This window comes from Oncorhynchus nerka, linkage group LG14, assembly GCF_034236695.1.
Source record: "Oncorhynchus nerka isolate Pitt River linkage group LG14, Oner_Uvic_2.0, whole genome shotgun sequence".
NCBI classification, from domain to species: domain Eukaryota; kingdom Metazoa; phylum Chordata; class Actinopteri; order Salmoniformes; family Salmonidae; genus Oncorhynchus; species Oncorhynchus nerka.
This window is the reverse complement of record NC_088409.1, coordinates 80,741,448-80,761,975: the sequence shown is the minus strand read 5'-3', so window position 1 is coordinate 80,761,975 and position 20,528 is coordinate 80,741,448. Positions and strand designations below refer to the sequence as shown.

General features: G+C 45.7%; 1 protein-coding gene and 1 non-coding gene across 10 annotated transcripts in view; both read left to right on the top strand.

The window, feature by feature from the left end:
• The window catches only part of LOC115141957 (eukaryotic translation initiation factor 4 gamma 1-like), a 65,458-nt gene extending 48,575 nt beyond the window's left edge, over positions 1-16,883 (top strand). For 3 of the 9 annotated variants that reach the window (XM_029681385.2, XM_065000487.1, XM_065000486.1), the window contains exons 14-32: positions 203-336; positions 2,109-2,261; positions 2,381-2,788; positions 2,991-3,137; positions 3,266-3,499; positions 3,614-3,718; positions 5,692-5,985; positions 6,367-6,490; positions 6,571-6,688; positions 10,071-10,306; positions 10,396-10,514; positions 11,768-11,940; positions 12,121-12,246; positions 12,343-12,424; positions 12,566-12,664; positions 14,382-14,522; positions 14,746-14,827; positions 15,152-15,292; positions 15,547-16,883. In XM_029681385.2, the coding sequence (XP_029537245.2) occupies positions 203-336; positions 2,109-2,261; positions 2,381-2,788; positions 2,991-3,137; positions 3,266-3,499; positions 3,614-3,718; positions 5,692-5,985; positions 6,367-6,490; positions 6,571-6,688; positions 10,071-10,306; positions 10,396-10,514; positions 11,768-11,940; positions 12,121-12,246; positions 12,343-12,424; positions 12,566-12,664; positions 14,382-14,522; positions 14,746-14,827; positions 15,152-15,292; positions 15,547-15,731 (3,101 nt within the window). In that variant the 3' untranslated portion in view covers positions 15,732-16,883. The other 6 variants (XM_065000480.1, XM_065000485.1, XM_065000481.1 and 3 more) reach the window with 5 other exon arrangements.
• On the top strand, positions 2,835-2,888 carry LOC115142283 (small nucleolar RNA SNORD66). The gene has a single exon (XR_003865489.1). It is a non-coding gene; the product is annotated as a small nucleolar RNA SNORD66 (small nucleolar RNA).
• Positions 16,884-20,528: the final 3,645 nt, after the last annotated feature.

Sequence of the window (20,528 nt, the reverse complement as noted above, 5' to 3'; positions counted from 1 at the left end):
TTTGGGAAATGCTTTGTCAGAGCATGGGTCCTAAAGTCCCATTTGACATCAATGTATGATTTTATTTTTAAGTGAAACTGAGCGATACTCAGTTCAGATGCCAGACTAAATACACCAACTCTACCAACCTAGACTATACCGATGAAAAGTCACATTATATAATGTGATTCCTCTATCATTCCTTGTTCCTTCTCTCCTCCAGAACAATGTAGGCTTATAGACCCAGAGGAGAAGAAGAGGTATGACAGGGACTTCCTGCTGGGCTTCCAGTTCATCAGTGCTGCCATGTCCAAGCCTGAGGGCCTGCCTCAGATCAATGATGTGGTGCTGGACAAGGTACAGTACAACTCTGTCCTCTGCTGGACTGGAGGAACAACCACACGCTCCATTCGATAATTGTATTTATTCAGATGGACCACTTTATTCACCAGTTATTTATTTTGTCGTTCTTTGTATCCATCATTCTCGCTCTCTTCCTGGTACTACTTCTCCCTCTCTCTTCCTGGTACTACTTCTCGCTCTCTCTTCCTGGTACTACTTCTCGCTCTCTCTTCCTGGTACTACTTCTCGCTCTCTCTTCCTGGTACTACTTCTCGCTCTCTCTTCCTGGTACTACTTCTCGCTCTCTCTTCCTGGTACTACTTCTCCCTTTCTCTTCCTGGTACTACTTCTCCCTTTCTCTTCCTGGTACTACTTCTCCCTTTCTCTTCCTGGTACTACTTCTCCCTTTCTCTTCCTGGTACTACTTCTCCCTCTCTCTTCCTGGTACTACTTCTCGCTCTCTCTTCCTGGTACTACTTCTCGCTCTCTCTTCCTGGTACTACTTCTCGCTCTCTCTTCCTGGTACTACTTCTCGCTCTCTCTTCCTGGTACTACTTCGCTCTCTCTTCCTGGTACTACTTCTCGCTCTCTCTTCCTGGTACTACTTCTCCCTTTCTCTTCCTGGTACTACTTCTCCCTTTCTCTTCCTGGTACTACTTCTCCCTTTCTCTTCCTGATACTACTTCTCCCTCTCTCTTCCTGGTACTACTTCTCCCTCTCTCTTCCTGGTACTACTTCTCTCTCTCTCTCTCTCTCTCTTCCTGGTACTACTTCTCTCTCTCTCTTCCTGGTACTACTTCTCTCTCTCTCTCTCTTCCTGGTACTACTTCTCTCTCTCTCTCTTCCTGGTACTACTTCTCTCTCTCTCTCTCTTCCTGGTACTACTTCTCTCTCTCTCTCTCTTCCTGGTACTACTTCTCTCTCTCTCTTCCTGGTACTACTCTCCTCTCTCTCTTCCTGGTACTACTTCTCTCTCTCTCTCTTCCTGGTACTACTTCTCTCTCTCTCTCTCTCTTCCTGGTACTACTTCTCTCTCTCTCTCTCTCTTCCTGGTACTACTTCTCTCTCTCTCTCTCTCTCTTCTTCCTGGTACTACTTCTCTCTCTCTCTCTCTCTCTTCCTGGTACTACTTCTCTCTCTCTCTCTCTCTCTTCCTGGTACTACTTCTCTCTCTCTCTCTCTCTTCCTGGTACTACTTCTTCTCTCTCTCTCTCTCTCTCTTCCTGGTACTACTTCTCTCTCTCTCTCTCTCTCTCTTCCTGATACTACTCTCTCTCTCTCTCTCTTCCTGGTACTACTCTCTCTCTCTCTCTCTTTTCCTGGTACTACTTCTCTCTCTCTCTCTCTCTCTCTCTCTCTCTCTCTTCCTGGTACTACTTATCTCTCTCTCTCTCTCTCTCTCTCTCTCTCTCTCTTCCTGGTACTACTTCTTTCTCTCTCTCTCTCTCTCTCCCTTCCTGGTACTACTTCTCTCTCTCTCTCTCTCTCTCTCCCTTCCTGGTACTACTTCTCTCTCTCTCTCTCTCTCTCTCTTCCTGGTACTACTTCTCTCTCTCTCTCTCTCTCTCTCTTCCTGGTACTACTTCTCTCTCTCTCTCTCTCTCTCTCTTCCTGGTACTACTTCTCTCTCTCTCTCTCTCTCTCTCTCTCTTCCTGGTACTACTTCTCTCTCTCTCTCTCTCCCTCTCTCCCTCTCTCCCTCCCTACTTCTCTCTCTCGCTCTCTCTCTCTTCCTACTTCTCTCTCTCTCTTTCTCTCTCTCTCTTCCTACTTCTCTCTCTCTCCAGGCGAATAAGGCCCCTCTCCGCCAGTTGGACCCCAGCCGTTTGCCGGGGATGAACATGGGCACTGACTTCACGCCCTCATTTGCCAACCTGGGCAGGCCTGGAATGGCGGGAGGAGGAGGAGGTGGTGGTGGAGGAGGTGGACACAGAGGACCAGTGAGTTAGCATGGGAAACTAGCTGTCAATCTTCTCAGACTACACTCTGATTCTGAAATTCAGGGTAGATATTAAAACAATGTGGACTGAATTTCTTTTCCTTCCCTCCTCTCCTCCAGCCCTCTGGTATGGGTGGTGGAGGACCGCGTCGCTCCCAACAGGGTCAGCGTAAGGAGCCCAGGAGGATCATCAACATCTCTTCGTCTCTGACGGAAGACGTGAAACTCAACAAGGCTGAGGATGCCTGGAAGCCCGCTGTCAAGAAGGCTGCCAGTGGGCAAGCGGCTCCTGAGGAGGAGAGCGACAACCCAGAACAGGCCAAGACCCATGAGCTGTTTAAGAGGGTCCGTAGTATCCTGAACAAGCTGACCCCTCAGATGTTCCAACAGCTGATGAAGCAGGTCAAGGAGCTGACCATCGATACAGAGGAGAGGCTGAAGGGAGTGATAGATCTGATCTTTGAGAAGGCCATCTCTGAACCCAACTTCTCCGTGGCCTACGCCAACATGTGCCGCTGCCTTATGGGGGTGAGTGACTCTGAAGGGTGTGTGTACGGCTAGTGTGCTGGTCTTGTTCCGGTGATGACCTCTGTTCCTTGCCATGTGTCTGGGCCGCTGACTTGTGGAGTGATGCCACTACACTCATCACGTTAACACTCATGTTTTGTGACGTCTGCAAAGCTCTCCAGCCGTGGCCTAAATGCTTGTGTTTTTCTGTTCCTCTCGTCAGCTCAAAGTCCCCACTACAGACAAGCCGGGAGTCACTGTGAATTTCCGCAAGCTGCTTCTGAACCGTTGTCAGAAGGAGTTTGAGAAGGACAAGGACGATGATGTCATCTTTGAGAAAAAGCAAGAAGAGCTGGACGCTGCAGCCATGGTACGAGCTGGGCGCTGAGTGATCAATTCAAATGTCTCTCACTTTTTGAATAGGTTTTGGTTTCTGTAGGAGTTAGCTGACCATCTATCTGCTATTCCTCCCCCTGTTCCATCACTTCCTGTCTGAAGGAGGAGAAGGATCGCCTGAAGGCGGAGTTGGAGGAGGCCAAAGACATTGCACGGCGGCGGTCGCTAGGCAACATAAAGTTCATCGGTGAGCTGTTCAAGCTCAAGATGCTGACGGAGGCCATCATGCACGACTGCATCGTCAAGCTGCTGAAGAACCACGATGAGGAGTCACTAGAGTGCCTCTGTAGACTCTTGTCAACTATAGGCAAGGACCTGGACTTTGAAAAGGCGAAGGTAACGCTGAACCAGTGTCTCACACACACCAACCCCTGCATCCTTTAGAACACTTACACCAAATTATTTCTAAGAAACATAGATTTACACACTAACCTGCCTGTCTTTCTGTAGCCTCGTATGGACCAGTACTTTGTCCAGATGGACAGGATCATCAAGGAGAAGAAGACCTCTTCCAGAATCCGCTTCATGCTGCAGGACGTACTGGACCTCAGGAGGGTAATACCTCGTCACACACACCACCCACCAGTGTCTGGGGAATGCTTCAGCCCCCTCACCTAAATCTTTTGGTCATCTATATCTAAACTGACTGACCCTTGTCCTGTGGTTGGTATGTATCTAAGCTTATCAGTAAACACTATGGGTCAAACTACCATAGACATTATAGTCTCCCCTAACCCCACATCATCTCTGACCTCTAGTCTCACTTCCTTTACAAGCCCTCTCTATGCATACATGTGTCAGTCTACACCCCCGCAGCCAATCCCATCTCCAAACTACTGTAACCCCTCCCTCCTCTCCATGTGATTCACCACCTAGATGTTTACCACCCTTCTAAATGAATGTGTCAGTCTACACCCCCGCAGCCAATCCCATCTCCAAACTACTGTAACCCCTCCCTCCTCTCCATGTGATTCACCACCTAGATGTTTACCACCCTTCTAAATGAATGTGTCAGTCTACACCCCCGCAGCCAATCCCATCTCCAAACTACTGTAACCCCTCCCTCCTCTCCATGTGATTCACCACCTAGATGTTTACCACCCTTCTAAATGAATGTCAGTCTGCACCCCTGCAGCCAATCCCATCTCCAAACTACTGTAACCCCTCCCTCCTCTCCATGTGATTCACCACCTAGATGTTTACCACCCTTCTAAATGAATGTGTCCCTTGATGTTCTCACAAAGAACACTCAAAGTTATACAAGTAACTCAAAAATGCTACACAGTTTGCTGATCGCGCAAAACAAATATTAGTTATTGATCCTGGAAGAGATTCTCTGAGGAGCTTGATTGCAAGAAGCTAACCACTTAGCTAGATAACTTAGCACTAAGTTAGCAAACCAAGTGCACAACTGCAGAGAATTTAGCACATTTTATACACTTAACTTAATAGTTATAAGATATCTAGCTGGCAAACATTTAGTTGTGAATTCCCTACTGCAACTAGTTCACCTGGCGTGGGCTGCATTTACTCCCAGGACTACATGTTAGCTTTATACTGATCTCGTCGTTACATTATGATCTTCTCAATTGCACTGCAGGCATTCACTTAAAAAGTAGCTACAAATATTCCAATTAATTAACTTAAAATAAATAGTTTCAGTGGTATTGACAGTATTGGGGGAAAAAACATTCCGTGGATATTTCCTAATACCCTGGTGTGTGTGTGTATATATATATATATATATATATATATATATATATATATATATTATACAGCCCAAACATAATGCCTAGGACTCACTAGGCTTTGGGGTTCACAAACTCACATGTCTTACTTTGTTTGAAAACGACTAGTTACTAAGGACATACAGGTATAATGATCTGTAGCCTAGGCCTCTAAGGTCTAGATGTGCATGTATTTGTACTGTGCTATTAGCTGTGTTTGTCTGAATTTTCCCATAATGCAGTTTACTGGAAAACATCAATGCTAGACTGTTCTACTGGAACTAATTTAGTCTCCAGGGCCCTTTCTGGAGAAATGCCTGCAGAGCCTCGATGTGTTTGTCTGTCTGTGACAGTGCTGTGATGTCCTTCCACTGTCTGATCCCTGAACAACAGGCCATGTAGGTGTGTGTGTTGGAACCCATGTTCAGGCAGGGTTCCAACACGTTCACCACAAAATTAGTAATAGGATCTTTATGGTTCCAGACCCAGTAATTGTCTTACCAAAGCAGCAGTTGAGATGTTTCATAAGAGCTGACCAGTTGCACTCAGTCAGCACACTGGCCCCTGTTTTGCCAGTAAACGGCACTCTGGTTTGTTTCCTTTCTCTGGAAAAGCTGACAGCGGTGTCAAGGTAGGGCAAGACATCTCTCTTTTTATAGCATAGTTGTCAAATGACCCATTGATCTCCGAATATAAGGGACTTATGCCTCAGAGATATGGAGTGATAAGAGTACGCCAGACTTTTTCATCTAACTCCATTCCTCAGTTAAAGTATACTACTGTACTGACTCCCCCTCTCAGAATACGTGGGTCCCCAGGAGAGGAGAGCAGGGCCCCAAGACCATAGACCAGATCCACAAGGAGGCAGAGCTGGAGGAGCACAGGGAGGTTCTCAAGGTGCAGCAGCAACTCCTCAACCAGAACACCCGGGGAGGACGTGGTGGTGGAGGAGGAGGTAGAGATCAGGGGAACCGCGGGGGCCAACACCCCCAGTCGGGCCAGAGGAGTCAGCCCCAGGACGAGGGCTGGAACACAGTTCCCATCTCCACCAAGAGCAGACCCATCGACACCAGCCGACTCAGCAAGATCACTAAGGTCAGTGATACATCATGCTGTGGATTCTCAGCCACATATCGTGGACCCATACTCAGGACTGAAACACCCTCCACTTGTAGTCTAGCACCCACCTCCTTAACCTTCAACCCCATTGCGAAGTTCTATCATCCCAACCATTCCCAACTCTTCTGATCTGTTGAACTGAAACCCCAAACCCACTCCCTCTGTAGTATGGCACACACTTCTTAACCTTTAACCTCCATTTAGAGTTATGGCCCTACCATTCCTGACTCCTCCAAACTTCTTACTTATGTAACTTGAAACCTCAGACCTTTCTCAGATCTCAAGATGTTTTGCCTCCAACAATTCTGCTAGTTTCTTTCCTCAACAGTAACGTTTCTAACCTCTCTGTCTCTGCAGCCTGGGGCTTTGGACTTCAACAACCAGCTGCTGGCGCCCCAGCTCGGGGGTAAGGGCATGTGGGGCAGTTGGGGCAAGGGCAGCAGTGGGGGCACCACCGGAGCCAAACCCACCGGGGAAGCCAGTAAGTCCACTTACCAATACACGCACCACCGAAAAAATCTACTCTGACTATTTTAAAACAAACTGTGTTTGTGTTCATAGCCCCAGAGTCAGGAGGCCGCCCAGCCACCAGCACCCTTAACAGGTTCTCAGCCCTGCAGCCACAGCAGCCCTCCTCCTCAGGGCCCTCACAGGACTCGGACAGAAGAGTTCCTCTAAGGTCAGCACCACTGAGCCGGTACAACAGACTACACCTGTCCTTTACATAGCTCTCTCTATCTGGGAGGTTTTCTATGTGTCAGAGTTACTGATTTGAATATATACAACGGGTGGGTCTAGTGCTGATTGGTTAAAACCGCATTCCAGCCTGTGTCTATTCCACAAGTTGCCACCGGGTAAATCTACGACGTTAAAATGCCTATTTACTCTGTTCCATCTGACTGCGCAATCCACTGTTTTATCAGCCCAGCCAAGTAATCTCCACTATAAAACGTATCTAGACATTATCTCACATTTTATTCTGGCTGCACTTTTTGACATGAGAGTAAGTTAGCCGTAGTTGGCTAGCTAGCAAGCAAGGGATAAGAATGTTGCCAGCCAGCATGGCAATGGAACATTTAGAACGAATGACTGGGTCGTGTCCATAAATACAGAACAAAAATACTGAACGAATGGGCCGCGTCTTTAGCAACCCTAGATTTGTGTCGGGACTATATCTTGTGGAAGGATGAAATGGTATGAATAAATTAATCAAATTAAAGTTTTTAATGACTATGTCAATCATTATTTGAATATGTTGGTAACCCGTTGTATAAAAGTGATAATGCCCTCAAAGCCGCTGTTTGGAGGATATATTGTCACGGTTTGCCGGCCCGGTGTGTGTGTGTGTGTGTGTGTGTGTGTGTGTGTGCGCGCGTGTGTGTGTATAGTGGGGCAAAAAAGTATTTAGTCAGCCACCAATTGTGCAAGTTCTCCCACTTAAAAAGATGAGGCCTGTAATTTTCATCATAGGTACACTTATACGATGACAGACAAAATGAGAGAAAAAATCCAGAAAATCACATTTGTAGGATTTTTTATAAATTTATTTGCAAATTATGGTGGAAAATAATTATTTGGTCACCTACAAACAAGCAAGATTTCTGGTTCTCACAGACCTGTAACTTCTTCTTTAAGAGGCTCCTCTGTCCTCCACTCTTACCTGTATTAATGGCACCTGTTTGAACTTGTTATCAGTATAAAAGACACCTGTCCACAACCTCAAACAGTCACACTCCAAACTCCACTATGGCCAAGACCAAAGAGCTGTCAAAGGACACCAGAAACAAAATTGTAGACCTGCACCAGGCTGGGAAGACTGAATCTGCAATAGGTAAGCAGCTTGGTTTGAAGAAATCAACTGTGGGAGAAATAATTAGGAAATAGAAGACATACAAGACCACTGATAATCTCCCTCGATCTGTGGCTCCACGCAAGATCTCACCCTGTGGGGTCAAAATGATCACAAGAACAGTGAGCAAAAATCCCAGAACCACACGGGGGGACCTAGTGAATGACCTGCAGAGAGCTGGGACCAAAGTAACAAAGCCTACCATCAGTAACACACTACGCCGCCAGGGACTCAAATCCTGCAGTGCCAGACGTGTCCCCCTGCTTAAGCCAGTACATGTCCAGGCCCGTCTGAAGTTTGCTAGAGAGCATTTGGATGATCCAGAAGAAGATTGGGAGAATGTCATATGGTCAGATGAAACCAAAATAGGACTTCTTGGTAAACTCAACTCGTCGTGTTTGGAGGACAAAGAATGCTGAGTTGCATCCACAGAACACCATACCTACTGTGAAGCATGGGGGTGGAAACATCATGCTTTGGGGTTGTTTTTCTGCAAAGGGACCATGACGACTGATCCGTGTATAGGAAAGAATGAATTGGGCCATGTATCGTGAGATTTTGAGTGAGAACCTCCTTCCATCAGCAAGGGCATTGAAGATGAAACGTGGCTGGGTCTTTCACTACGACAATGATCCCAAACACACCGTCCAGGCAATGGAGTGGCTTCGAAAGAACCATTTCAAGGTCCTGGAGTGGCCTAGCCAGTCTCCAGATCTCAACCCCATAAAAAATCTTTGGAGGGAGTTGAAAGTCCGTGTTGCCCAGCAACAGCCCCAAAACATCACTGCTCTACAGGAGATCTGCATGGAGGAATGGGCCAAAATACCAGCAACAGTGTGTGAAAACCTTGTGAAGACATTTGACCTCTGTCATTGCCAACAAAGGGTATATAACAAAGTATTGAGAGACACTTTTGTTATTGACCATATACTTGCTTTCCACCATAATTTGCTAATAAATTCATAAAAAATCCTACAATGTGATTTTCTGGATTTTCCCCCCCTCATTTTGTCTGTCATAGTTGAAGTGTACCTATGATGAAAATAAAGGAGTGGTTCTGCAGGTGGTGACCACCGACCACTTCTCAATTCCTATGCTTCCTGGCCCTCATACCACCCTCATGGAGTCTGTTTCTGACCATTTGAGAAGACACATGCACATTTGAGGCCTGCTGGAGGTCATTTTGCAGGGCTCTGGCAGTGCTCCTCCTTGCACAAAGGCAGAGGTAGCGGTCCTTCTGCTGGGTTGTTGCCCTCCTACGGCCTCCTCCACGTCTCCTGAAGTACTGGCCTGTCTCCTGGTAGCGCTTCCATGCTCTGGACACTACGCTGACAGACACAGCAAACCTTCTTGCCACAGCTCTCATTGATGTGCCATCCTGGATGAGCTGCACTACCTGAGCCACTTGTGTGGGTTGTAGACTCCGTCTCATGCTACCACTAGAGTGAAAGCACCGCCAGCATTCAAAAGTGACCAAAACATCAGCCAGGAAGCATAGGAACTGAGAAGTGGTCTGTGGCTATCACCTGCAGAACCACTCCTTTTATTGGGGGTGTCTTGCTAATTGCCTATAATTTCCACCTGTTGTCTATTCCATTTGCACAACAGCATGTGAAATTTATTGTCAATCAGTGTTTGTTCCGAAGTGGACAGTTTGATTTCACAGAAGTGTGATTGACTTGGAGTTACATTGTGTTGTTTAAGTGTTCCCTTTATTTTAGTGTGTGTGTGTATACATCTGTCTATTTATGTGTGTCTGTGTTTATATGTGTGTATATATATGTGTATGTGTGTGTATACATCTGTGTCTATTTATCTGTGTGTGTGTATACATGTGTCTCTATATACATATACATGTGTCTCTATATACATATACATGTGTCTCTATATACGTATGTGTGTGTGCGTATTTGCGTGTGTGTATGGGTATGTATACATGTCTATGTGTGTCTGTGTTTATATATATATATATATATATATATTTGTGTGTCTATATACATACATGTGTATATATACGTACGTGTATGTGTATATACATATGTGTGTTTATGTGTGTGTGTTTTATATATATATATATACTCTCACACCAAACACCGGCTTCTCGGGCATTATCACTTAATTGGACCATCACCACAGGGCAGAAGGCTAATGATTGGTTCATATGAATCAAGGTCTTGTGACTCTTTGCGTCTACCCCCCTAAACACAAACAGGAACAGCTCGAGCCGGGACCGTGGCAGCGACAAATTTGAGCGTCTTGACCGTGGCAGCAACGACCGCTTCGGCCGGCGGGACGACAGGAACCCGGTCACCAAGCGGAGCTTTAGTAGGGAGACGGAGGAGCACAGCAGAGAGAAGGAGCACCGCGGCCCTTCTGATCCCATACGCCGCGTTGCCAGCATGACCGACGACCGGGGCACCAGAGACCGAGCTAGGAGCAAAGATAATGGTACGAAAAACTTTGTCAGGCAAGGATTTGTCAGGCAGACATTTTGAGAGTAACTTCTGTGTGACATTCTCTCTCTGTTTGGGCCACAGTGAAGAGGGAAGCTGCTGCAACACCTCCTGCCCAGACCAAACCTTCATTGAGGGAAGAAGAGCTGGAGAAGAAGGCCACAGCTATCATAGAGGAGTACCTACACATCAACGACATGAAGGTACATCACACTTATACCCATGCAGATCATTGGTGGGACCTACACATCAAACGACAGGAAGGTACATCACACTTATACCCATGCAGATCATTGGTGGGACCTACACATCAACAACATGAAGGTACATCACACTTATACCCATGCAGATCATTGGTGAGACCTACACATCAACAACATGAAGGTACATCACACTTATACCCATGCAGATCATTGGTGGGACCTACACATCAACGACATGAAGGTACATCACACTTATACCCATGCAGATCATTGGTGGGACCTACACATCAACGACATGAAGGTACATCACACTTATACCCATGCAGATCATTGGTGAGACCTACACATCAACAACATGAAGGTACATCACACTTATACCCATGCAGATCATTGGTGAGACCTACACATCAAACGACAGGAAGGTACATCACACTTATACCCATGCAGATCATTGGTGGGACCTACACATCAAACGACAGGAAGGTACATCACACTTATACCCATGCAGAGCATTGGTGAGACCTACACATCAACGACATGAAGGTACATCACACTTATACCCATGCAGATCATTGGTGGGACCTATACATCAACGACATGAAGGTACATCACACTTATACCCATGCAGATCATTGGTGGGACCTACACATCAACGACATGAAGGTACATCACACTTATACCCATGCAGATCATTGGTGGGACCTACACATCAACGACATGAAGGTACATCACACTTATACCCATGCAGATCATTGGTGGGACCTACACATCAACGACATGAAGGTACATCACACTTATACCCATGCAGATCATTGGTGAGACCTACACATCAACGACATGAAGGTACATCACACTTATACCCATGCAGATCATTGGTGAGACCTACACATCAACAACATGAAGGTACATCACACTTATACCCATGCAGATCATTGGTGGGACCTACACATCAACGACATGAAGGTACATCACACTTATACCCATGCAGATCATTGGTGAGACCTACACATCAACGACATGAAGGTACATCACACTTATACCCATGCAGATCATTGGTGGGACCTACACATCAATGACACACAGTTGAATGATACAAACTGTAGCTAGTTGGCAACGTGGTGTTATTGAACATGGCTTTCCATGTAAATGATATACAACAAACTGTTTTACCTGTTTTTACTGAAACACGGCCCTACTTTAGAGGAGTAAAACTAACCTTTTTAATCCTGTTTGTTTCCCCTCTGGCGCTATAGGAGGCGCTGCAGTGTGTAGTGGAGATGAACAGCACCCGGCTGCTCTTTGTGTTTGTACGGAGCGGTCTGGAGTCTACTCTGGAGCGCAGCCCCATCGCCAGAGAACGCACCGGCCTGCTGCTGCACCAGCTGTACAAGGCAGGCACCCTGCCCACAGAGCAGTACTACAGAGGGTCAGTCACCTCAGAGTTTTCTACCTATGAAACAGCACTGCATACCAATGACTTGTGAAACATTGAAATTGTGAAAAGGGTGGAAGTGGACCACAAATATATTAGCCTTATTCTTGAATAGAAAAAAGTTAAGTTATCTGATAAATCTGAGGGATTGATTTTGAGTGTGTGTGTCAACAGGCTTCAGGCGATACTGGAGGTGGCGGAAGACATGGCCATAGACATCCCCCACATCTGGCTCTACCTGGCTGAGCTCATCACCCCTATGCTCCATGAAGGAGGCATCCCCATGGGACCGCTCTTCAAGTCAGTCCCAGGCTTCATTCTAGGCCTCTACTAATAATAACTCTATTCAATCAGTCAGTATCCTCTATATTAAGAATTGAATTGATCACTCTGCAGGGAGATATCCAAGCCCCTGGTTCCTCAGGGGACGGCTGGAGTTCTGCTGGCCCAGATCCTCACCCTACTCTGCAGAGGAATGGTACGTGCTTTGATTGTGCTTTGTTTTCATAACTATCCATCCAGGCATCTAGATGACCATTGATGTTTGAATCCAATGCAAATGTCATGTTTGTGGATCCAAAGTGTTTGAAATGGAACCACTTGTATCTGTCTACCTCAGAGCCATAAAAAGGCAGGCGCCATGTGGAGGGAGGCGGGGCTTAGCTGGAAAGACTTTCTGCCGGAGGACGAGGACGTCAACAAGTTTGTGACAGAAAAAGTAAGCGGTCAGAGATCATGACCCTGTAAGGATTGAAAGGAGCTGCACCATTTAGTATTGACCTTAAACTGCACTGAGAGACAAAAATGAAAGAATAGTCAATTATTAAAGGTAGACTCAGCAAAATAACTTCGCTCTCACACAGTCACAATATCTGTGCATCTGAGCCAGTGGACCAAAACAGCTGGGAATTATAGTCAGGAGACCAACACAGCTGGGAATTATAGTCAGGAGACCAAAACAGCTGGGAATTACAGCCAGGGGACCAAAACAGCTGGGAATTACAGCCAGGGGACCAACACAGCTGGGAATTACAGCCAGGGGACCAACACAGCTGGGAATTACAGCCAGCCAGCTGGGAATTACAGCCAGGGGACCAACACAGCTGGGAATTACAGCCAGGGGACCAACACAGCTGGGAAGTACAGCCAGGGGACCAACACAGCTGGGAATTAGCCAGCCAGCTGGGGACCAACACAGCTGGGAAGTACAGCCAGGGGACCAACACAGCTGGGAAGTACAGCCAGGGGACCAACACAGCTGGGAAGTACAGCCAGGGGACCAACACAGCTGGGAAGTACAGCCAGGGGACCAACACAGCTGGGAAGTACAGCCAGGGGACCAACACAGCTGGGAAGTACAGCCAGGGGACCAACACAGCTGGGAAGTACAGCCAGGGGACCAACACAGCTGGGAAGTACAGCCAGGGGACCAACACAGCTGGGAAGTACAGCCAGGGGACCAACACAGCTGGGAATTACAGCCAGGGGACCAACACAGCTGGGAATTACAGCCAGGGGACCAACACAGCTGGGAATTACAGCCAGGGGACCAACACAGCTGGGAATTACAGCCAGGGGACCAACACAGCTGGGAATTACAGCCAGGGGACCAACACAGCTACAGCCAGGGGACCAACACAGCGAATTACAGCCAGGGGACCAACACAGCTGGGAAGCTTACAGCCAGGGGACCAACACAGCTGGGAATTACAGCCAGGGGACCAAGCTGGGAATTACAGCCAGGGGACCAACACAGCTGGGAATTACAGCCAGGGGACCAACACAGCTGGGAATTACAGCCAGGGGACCAACACAGCTGGGAATTACAGCCAGGGGACCAACACAGCTGGGAATTACAGCCAGGGGACCAACACAGCTGGGAATTACAGCCAGGGGACCAACACAGCTGGGAAGTACAGCCAGGGGACCAACACAGCTGGGAAGTACAGCCAGGGGACCAACACAGCTGGGAAGTACAGCCAGGGGACCAACACAGCTGGGAAGTACAGCCAGGGGACCAACACAGCTGGGAAGTTGAGCCTCACGCTTTAACACTTAGTAGTTGCGAAACATTTGCCCACTATCCTGTTATTTTCTGCATCTACGTCATATGGCTGAGTCTACCTTTTAGATCAATCAAATGTGTTCCTCTTACTTGCATCCACAGTTTCCCAAAGTGCTTTGAGGGCTTTCCAGACAGGAAGCGACAGCAGAGTTGCCCATTCATTTTCAATGGAGCTAGGCAGACAACGTTATTCTAGGCCTGGTGATCTGCGGTGCTTGTGCACGTGAAAGCCGCTCAGCCGAGGTGGAGAAAATAGGAATCTGCTCTATTTTGGCTAACTTTGCTCCGCCCCATCGCCTCCTGTCTGGAAGCCCTTAACAGTAATAATGGGAAGTTTCACTCTCTTGCTGTGTGTTCCCTCTGAATGCAGAATGTGGAGTTCACCCTGGGAGGAGGAGGAGATGATGAGAAGAGCAGTAAGAAAAAGCTGAGCTCAGAGGAGCTGAACAAACAGCTGGATAGACTCATACAGGACAAGGCTGACAACCAGAGGATCTGCGATTGGGTCGAGGTATGATGTGAGTGGGAGTGTCCCATCACCCAATTCATATTTCGCTTTGCTATTGGTTCCTTGTGCAGTAGTTTATATATATATATATATATGTTTATTTATATATATATAATATATATATATATATATATATTTTAGTTAGTTAGTTAGTTGCATTAGTCCCTACTGTATATTCCACAGCTCAACCCCACTGATATGTTGTGACTGTGCCTTCCCTCTTTAGGCTAACCTGGACGAGACACAGATATCCTCCAACGTGTTTGTCAGAGCAGTCATGACAGCCATCTGCCAGTCGGCCATCCTGTGTGAGTTTCCCCATCTTTATTGCTATCACCTCTCAATCCAACACTATCAGGACTCCTCCACTCGAATACCCCTTTCACAGAACTTAGCAGGGCCGTACCGTTGCTGGAAAGGACAAGGTAGAAGGAATATATCCAACACAGCACATTGTGGTTCAGATCACTTCAAACGCATCACCGTGATGTTGTGGCCGGTGACACTTTGCTTTTTGAAAGTCCAATATCTTGAAAACATGACTGCTGACATGCAAACATAGTGGACTAATATTTATTACAAAAATAGAAAATAGCAAAGATAGTTTTTGACCCCTCAATCTCTGCCCCCAGGTGAGAACCCTTACAAGTTGGATGCGAAGGTGATCACCCGGAGGGCCAAGCTGCTCCACAAGTACCTGAAGGATGAGCAGAAGGAGCTACAGGCTCTCTACGCCTTGCAGGCCCTCATGGTGGAGATGGAGCAGCCTGCCAGTGAGTGAGATACAGAATGACTTCAGTCCCTCTCCTCTGTGTCACATCTCTTTGGCAGTTTTTTACATGAAGACTCTCAGATTTGTCCTGTGTTTGTCTCCCAATGTTAGCCTTTATCTTTTTTCCATAGGGGTTATTTGACAGAGGGGTGTGGTTGACCAATTTGTCTCCTAGATGAGTTATTTGTGTGTACATTGTGTATTGAAATCCTTTCTCTTACATTGTTGACATGCTCTCTTCCTCTTTCCTTGTAGACCTGCTGCGGATGTTCTTTGACACGCTGTACGACGAAGACGTGATCAAAGAGCAGGCCTTCTACAAGTGGGAGTCCAGCAAGGACCCCGCTGAGATGCAGGGCAAGGGTGTGGCCCTGAAGTCAGTCACTGCCTTCTTTACTTGGCTCCGTGAGGCCGAGGACGAGGAGTCTGACAACAGCTAGGACCTGCTCACCGGTGCCCCCTGGACTCTGGGAGGACTTGGAGGAATAATTATTCAGGAGCTGTCGATAATTATTCAGGAGCATGGAGCTGTTAGAATCAATCAAATCCTTCTGCATTAAAAAATAAAGTAAAAGCGAGGGAAATAATCAGCTGGGAGATTCTACTACATATCGAAACATGCAACCCTTTTATTTTCTATCTTTTGCGCTGCCGAATGTCTTTGAACTAAGTTGAGAAACTAATTGCGAGAGAATGATAAGCTTTACAACAAGCGGTAGGGATGGCTGTTTACTTCAGGGTTTTTTGAGGTTTTAGCCCTTGTTTTAAAGGCGTCACGTTGCCGTAGCAACACTTCATGATGTTTAGCAAAACAATAAAACAAAATCCCCAACAGATGACGAACTAATAAAGGCTGCTCATATATATTTTTGATTACATCATATATTGTGTTGAATGAGGCATGATGGCCATGTCATATGTATGATTCTATAAGACTGTCAGCGGTTAGCTATTTTTGATTGGAGTGTTTCTTTTATATAAAAGAAATATATATAAAGAAAAGTGGACATTCTGGAGCTCACGGTCTTTGGACGTTCCAGTCAGTCTTTGTGAGACTCCTTTGAACTTCATGTCTATGGACTCTGCTGGGGGTCACTGCTTCCTTATGGCCATGCCGGCCAACCCCCATTTGTCCTCTTTTCTCCTAGACTGGGGGTTTGGAAAGGGAGAACGGCCTTGCAAGGATAGGGATTTTTTAAAAGAGAAAATCATAATTTAAAACTTGAAAGGTATATATAGAAATCAACTTTAAAAAATAATTTCAAGAAGATAAAGAATGTTCACAGTACGTATCCTACGGCCTAGTGGAAATGCATTTCAGGAGTTTTGGTTTTTATTTTTCAAAAAAAGAAGTGCTATTGTCAAGCCTTGTATTTTTTTTTCAGAAACAGTGGCAGTTCTATGTATTTATATTTTTCTCTGTTAGCAGAAGGTGCTTGTAATTATCCACCTGAAGTCATTGATTGCAACTTAATTGAATATTTTGTAAATACATTTTTGATTTACTTTATGAAGTATTTAATTAAGAAAATGAATGCATCCTTTTCATATCCGAAACTGGAAAAGATAATAAAGAACATTGCAAATAAGAACACTGAGGAGGATATATTTTTTTGTATCCAGAGAGAGGAAGATTTCAAAATGTTTTGCCCCAACATGTCCTCACTTGGTTGCCCCATACAAAGAAACAAAGCCTCTGTTGTACTTAATTGTCTTGTGGAATGAGTAAGCTGACTGGGCATTGGCTGAGACTTACACAATTTTTATACGAGAATGCGGCACCACCGCTGAGAAATTGTATTTGCGTTTTCATTGTCTCCGCTTCTAAAGTTCTCCGATCTAAGGAGTTGTATATTCTGACCGTTCTCTTTTGTGCAGAAGTTCCATCTGTGTAGATGGGGCTCAGCCCACCACTGAAAAGGAGCCTGGGTTTTTTTATTTTGTAAATATTTTATTTTATTTTTTGGTGGGGCTGAGAAGGACCTGGTTAATGGGATGGGGCTGTAGTTTTGAATGTATTGTTAAGTAGGGGTTTTGAGATGTAGGTTCACTAAACAATCATTTAAAAAAAGCTAAGATGTAAGCACTCTCATACCCTAGTTAGTAATGGAATGTCTTAAGGCACTGCATTTCTGTGCTAGAGGCTTCACTACAGACCCTGGTTCAATTCAAGGCTGTATCACAACCAGCCATGATTTGAAGTCACATAGGGTGGCGCTCAATTGGCCCAGTGTCGTTATAGTTTGGCCGGGGTAGGCCGTCATTGTAACTTAGAATTTGTCCTTAACTGGCTTGCCTAGTTAAATTTAAAAAATGACAGATGTGGAAAAGGTGTCAGCCACAGGCCAAGTTCCTGGGAGGGCTGAGTGCCAAGGCTGTCTGTAAACCGTGTAACAGCAACGAGGTCACCTCCATACTGCGCTCGGTCAGATGCAGGTACTGTACAACCACGAGCCACATCCCACCATGACTGTCCTAAGTAACAAACTCATTCAAACTGCAACTGTGAGCATATCTTGGATTTAACTATGAGCAAGATTGATAGAGCTAAATTTCTACACGCTGTGCTTCTGTTGGTCTCCTTTCTCTACTCTCATCCCTCGATCCCTTCCTGTCTGACCTTATGTCCAGTACTCCTCTCCACTCAGGTAAGACTTGATTTTGTGAAAGGATACAACTCTCCACGGTGAGTTACGCCCACTGAGCCGGTATTTGTGCAGTGAGTGACGAGGCCAGACAACAGGGCTGTACTGACCTGGCCTACCAGATGGTCCATAACATCCCTGACATAGAAGTACAGTAGGCTTACACAATTTCATCCTTCAACACACTCAACAACCCTTCCTATCCACTTAATTTGAAGCCTTTCAATTTGATGATCAAATGGAATAGCAGAATTTTGTCTTCTGTGATCAACATAAATCCATCCTCTACCTTGGTAGTGGAGGCACAAATCGTCTCCGGCCGCTCTATATTTAATCCTGTTTAGTCTGTTAACCCTTTGACCACTCCAGATAGTTGACAGAGCAGATTTGGCAGCTCGTATAGCTAGATTCCCTTTCCTTAGGAAACATTCAAATTCATGCCATCTGCAATACACTACCTATAATGAAGACAGCATTCAACCTCATGCCCTCTTTAATACACTACTTATGAGGACATTGAACCTCATGCCCTCTTTAATACACTACTTATGAGGACATTGAACCTCATGCCCTCTTTAATACACTACTTATGAGGACATTGAACCTCACGCCCTCTTCAATACACTACTTATGAGGACATTGAACCTCATGCCCTCTTTAATACACTACTTATGAGGACATTGAACCTCACGCCCTCTTCAATACACTACTTATGAGGACATTGAACCTCACGCCCTCTTCAATACACTACTTATGAGGACATTGAACCTCACGCCCTCTTCAATACACTACTTATGAGGACATTGAACCTCACGCCCTCTTCAATACACTACTTATGAGGACATTGAACCTCCTGCCCTCTTTAATACACTACTTATGAGGACATTGAACCTCATGCCCTCTTTAATACACTACTTATGAGGACATTGAACCTCATGCCCTCTTTAATACACTACTTATGAGGACATTGAACCTCATGCCCTCTTCAATACACTACTTATGAGGACATTGAACCTCACGCCCTCTTCAATACACTACTTATGAGGACATTGAACCTCACGCCCTCTTCAATACACTACTGAGGACATTGAATACACTACTTATGAGGACATTGAACCTCACGCCCTCTTCAATACACTACTTATGAGGACATTGAACCTCATGCCCTCTTTAATACACTACTTATGAGGACATTGAACCTCATGCCCTCTTTAATACACTACTTATGAGGACATTGAACCTCACGCCCTCTTTAATACACTACTTATGAGGACATTCAACCTCACGCCCTCTTTAATACACTACTTATGAGGACATTGAACCTCATGCCCTCTTTAATACACTACTTATGAGGACATTGAACCTCATGCCCTCTTCAATACACTACTTATGAGGACATTGAACCTCATGCCCTCTTTAATACACTACTTATGAGGACATTGAACCTCATGCCCTCTTTAATACACTACTTATGAGGACATTGAACCTCATGCCCTCTTTAATACACTACTTATGAGGACATTGAACCTCATGCCCTCTTTAATACACTACTTATGAGGACATTGAACCTCATGCCCTCTTCAATACACTACTTATGAGGACATTGAACCTCATGCCCTCTTTAATACACTACTTATGAGGACATTGAACCTCATGCCCTCTTAATACACTACTTATGAGGACATTGAACCTCATGCCCTCTTTAATACACTACTTATGAGGACATTGAACCTCATGCCCTCTTTAATACACTACTTATGAGGACATTGAACCTCACGCCCTCTTTAATACACTACTTACAGTGCATTTGGAAAGTATTCAGACCCCTTCACTTTTTCCACATTTTGTTAAATTACAGCCTTGTTCTAAAATGGATTCAAATGTTTTTCCTCATCAATCTACACCCAATATTGACAAAGCAAAAGCAGGTAAATTGTTTTTGAAAATTTATTAAAAATGAAATATTACATTTACATAAGTATTCAGACCCTTTACTCAGTACTTTGCTGAAGCACCTTTGGCAGTGATTACAGCCTCAAGTCTTCTTGGGTATGACACTACAAGCTTGGCACACCTGTATTTGGGGAGTTTTCCCATTCTTCTCTGCGGATCTTCTCAAGCTCTGCCAGGTTGGATGGGGAGTGTTGCTTCACAGCTATTTTGAGGTCTCCAGAGAGGTTAGATCAGATTCATTCCAGGCTCTTGCTGGGCCACTCAAGGACATTCAGAGACTTGTCCCGAAGCCACTCCTGTGTGGTCTTGGCTGTGTGCTTAGGGTCGTTGGCCTGTTTGAAGGTGAACCTTGACCCCAATCTGAGGTCCGGAACGCTCTGGAACAAGTTTTCATCGAGGATCTCTGTACTTTGTTAAATTCATCTTTCCCTCGAACCTGACTGGTCTCCCAGTCCCCGCCGCTGAAACACATCCCCACAGCATGACGCTGCCGCCACCATGCTTCACCATAGGGATGGTATTGGCCAGGTGATGAGCGGTCCCAGGTTTCCTCCAGACGTAACGCTTGGCATTCAGGCCGAAGAGATCATATTGTTTCTCATGGTCTGAGTCCTTTAGGTGTCTTATGGCAAACTCCAA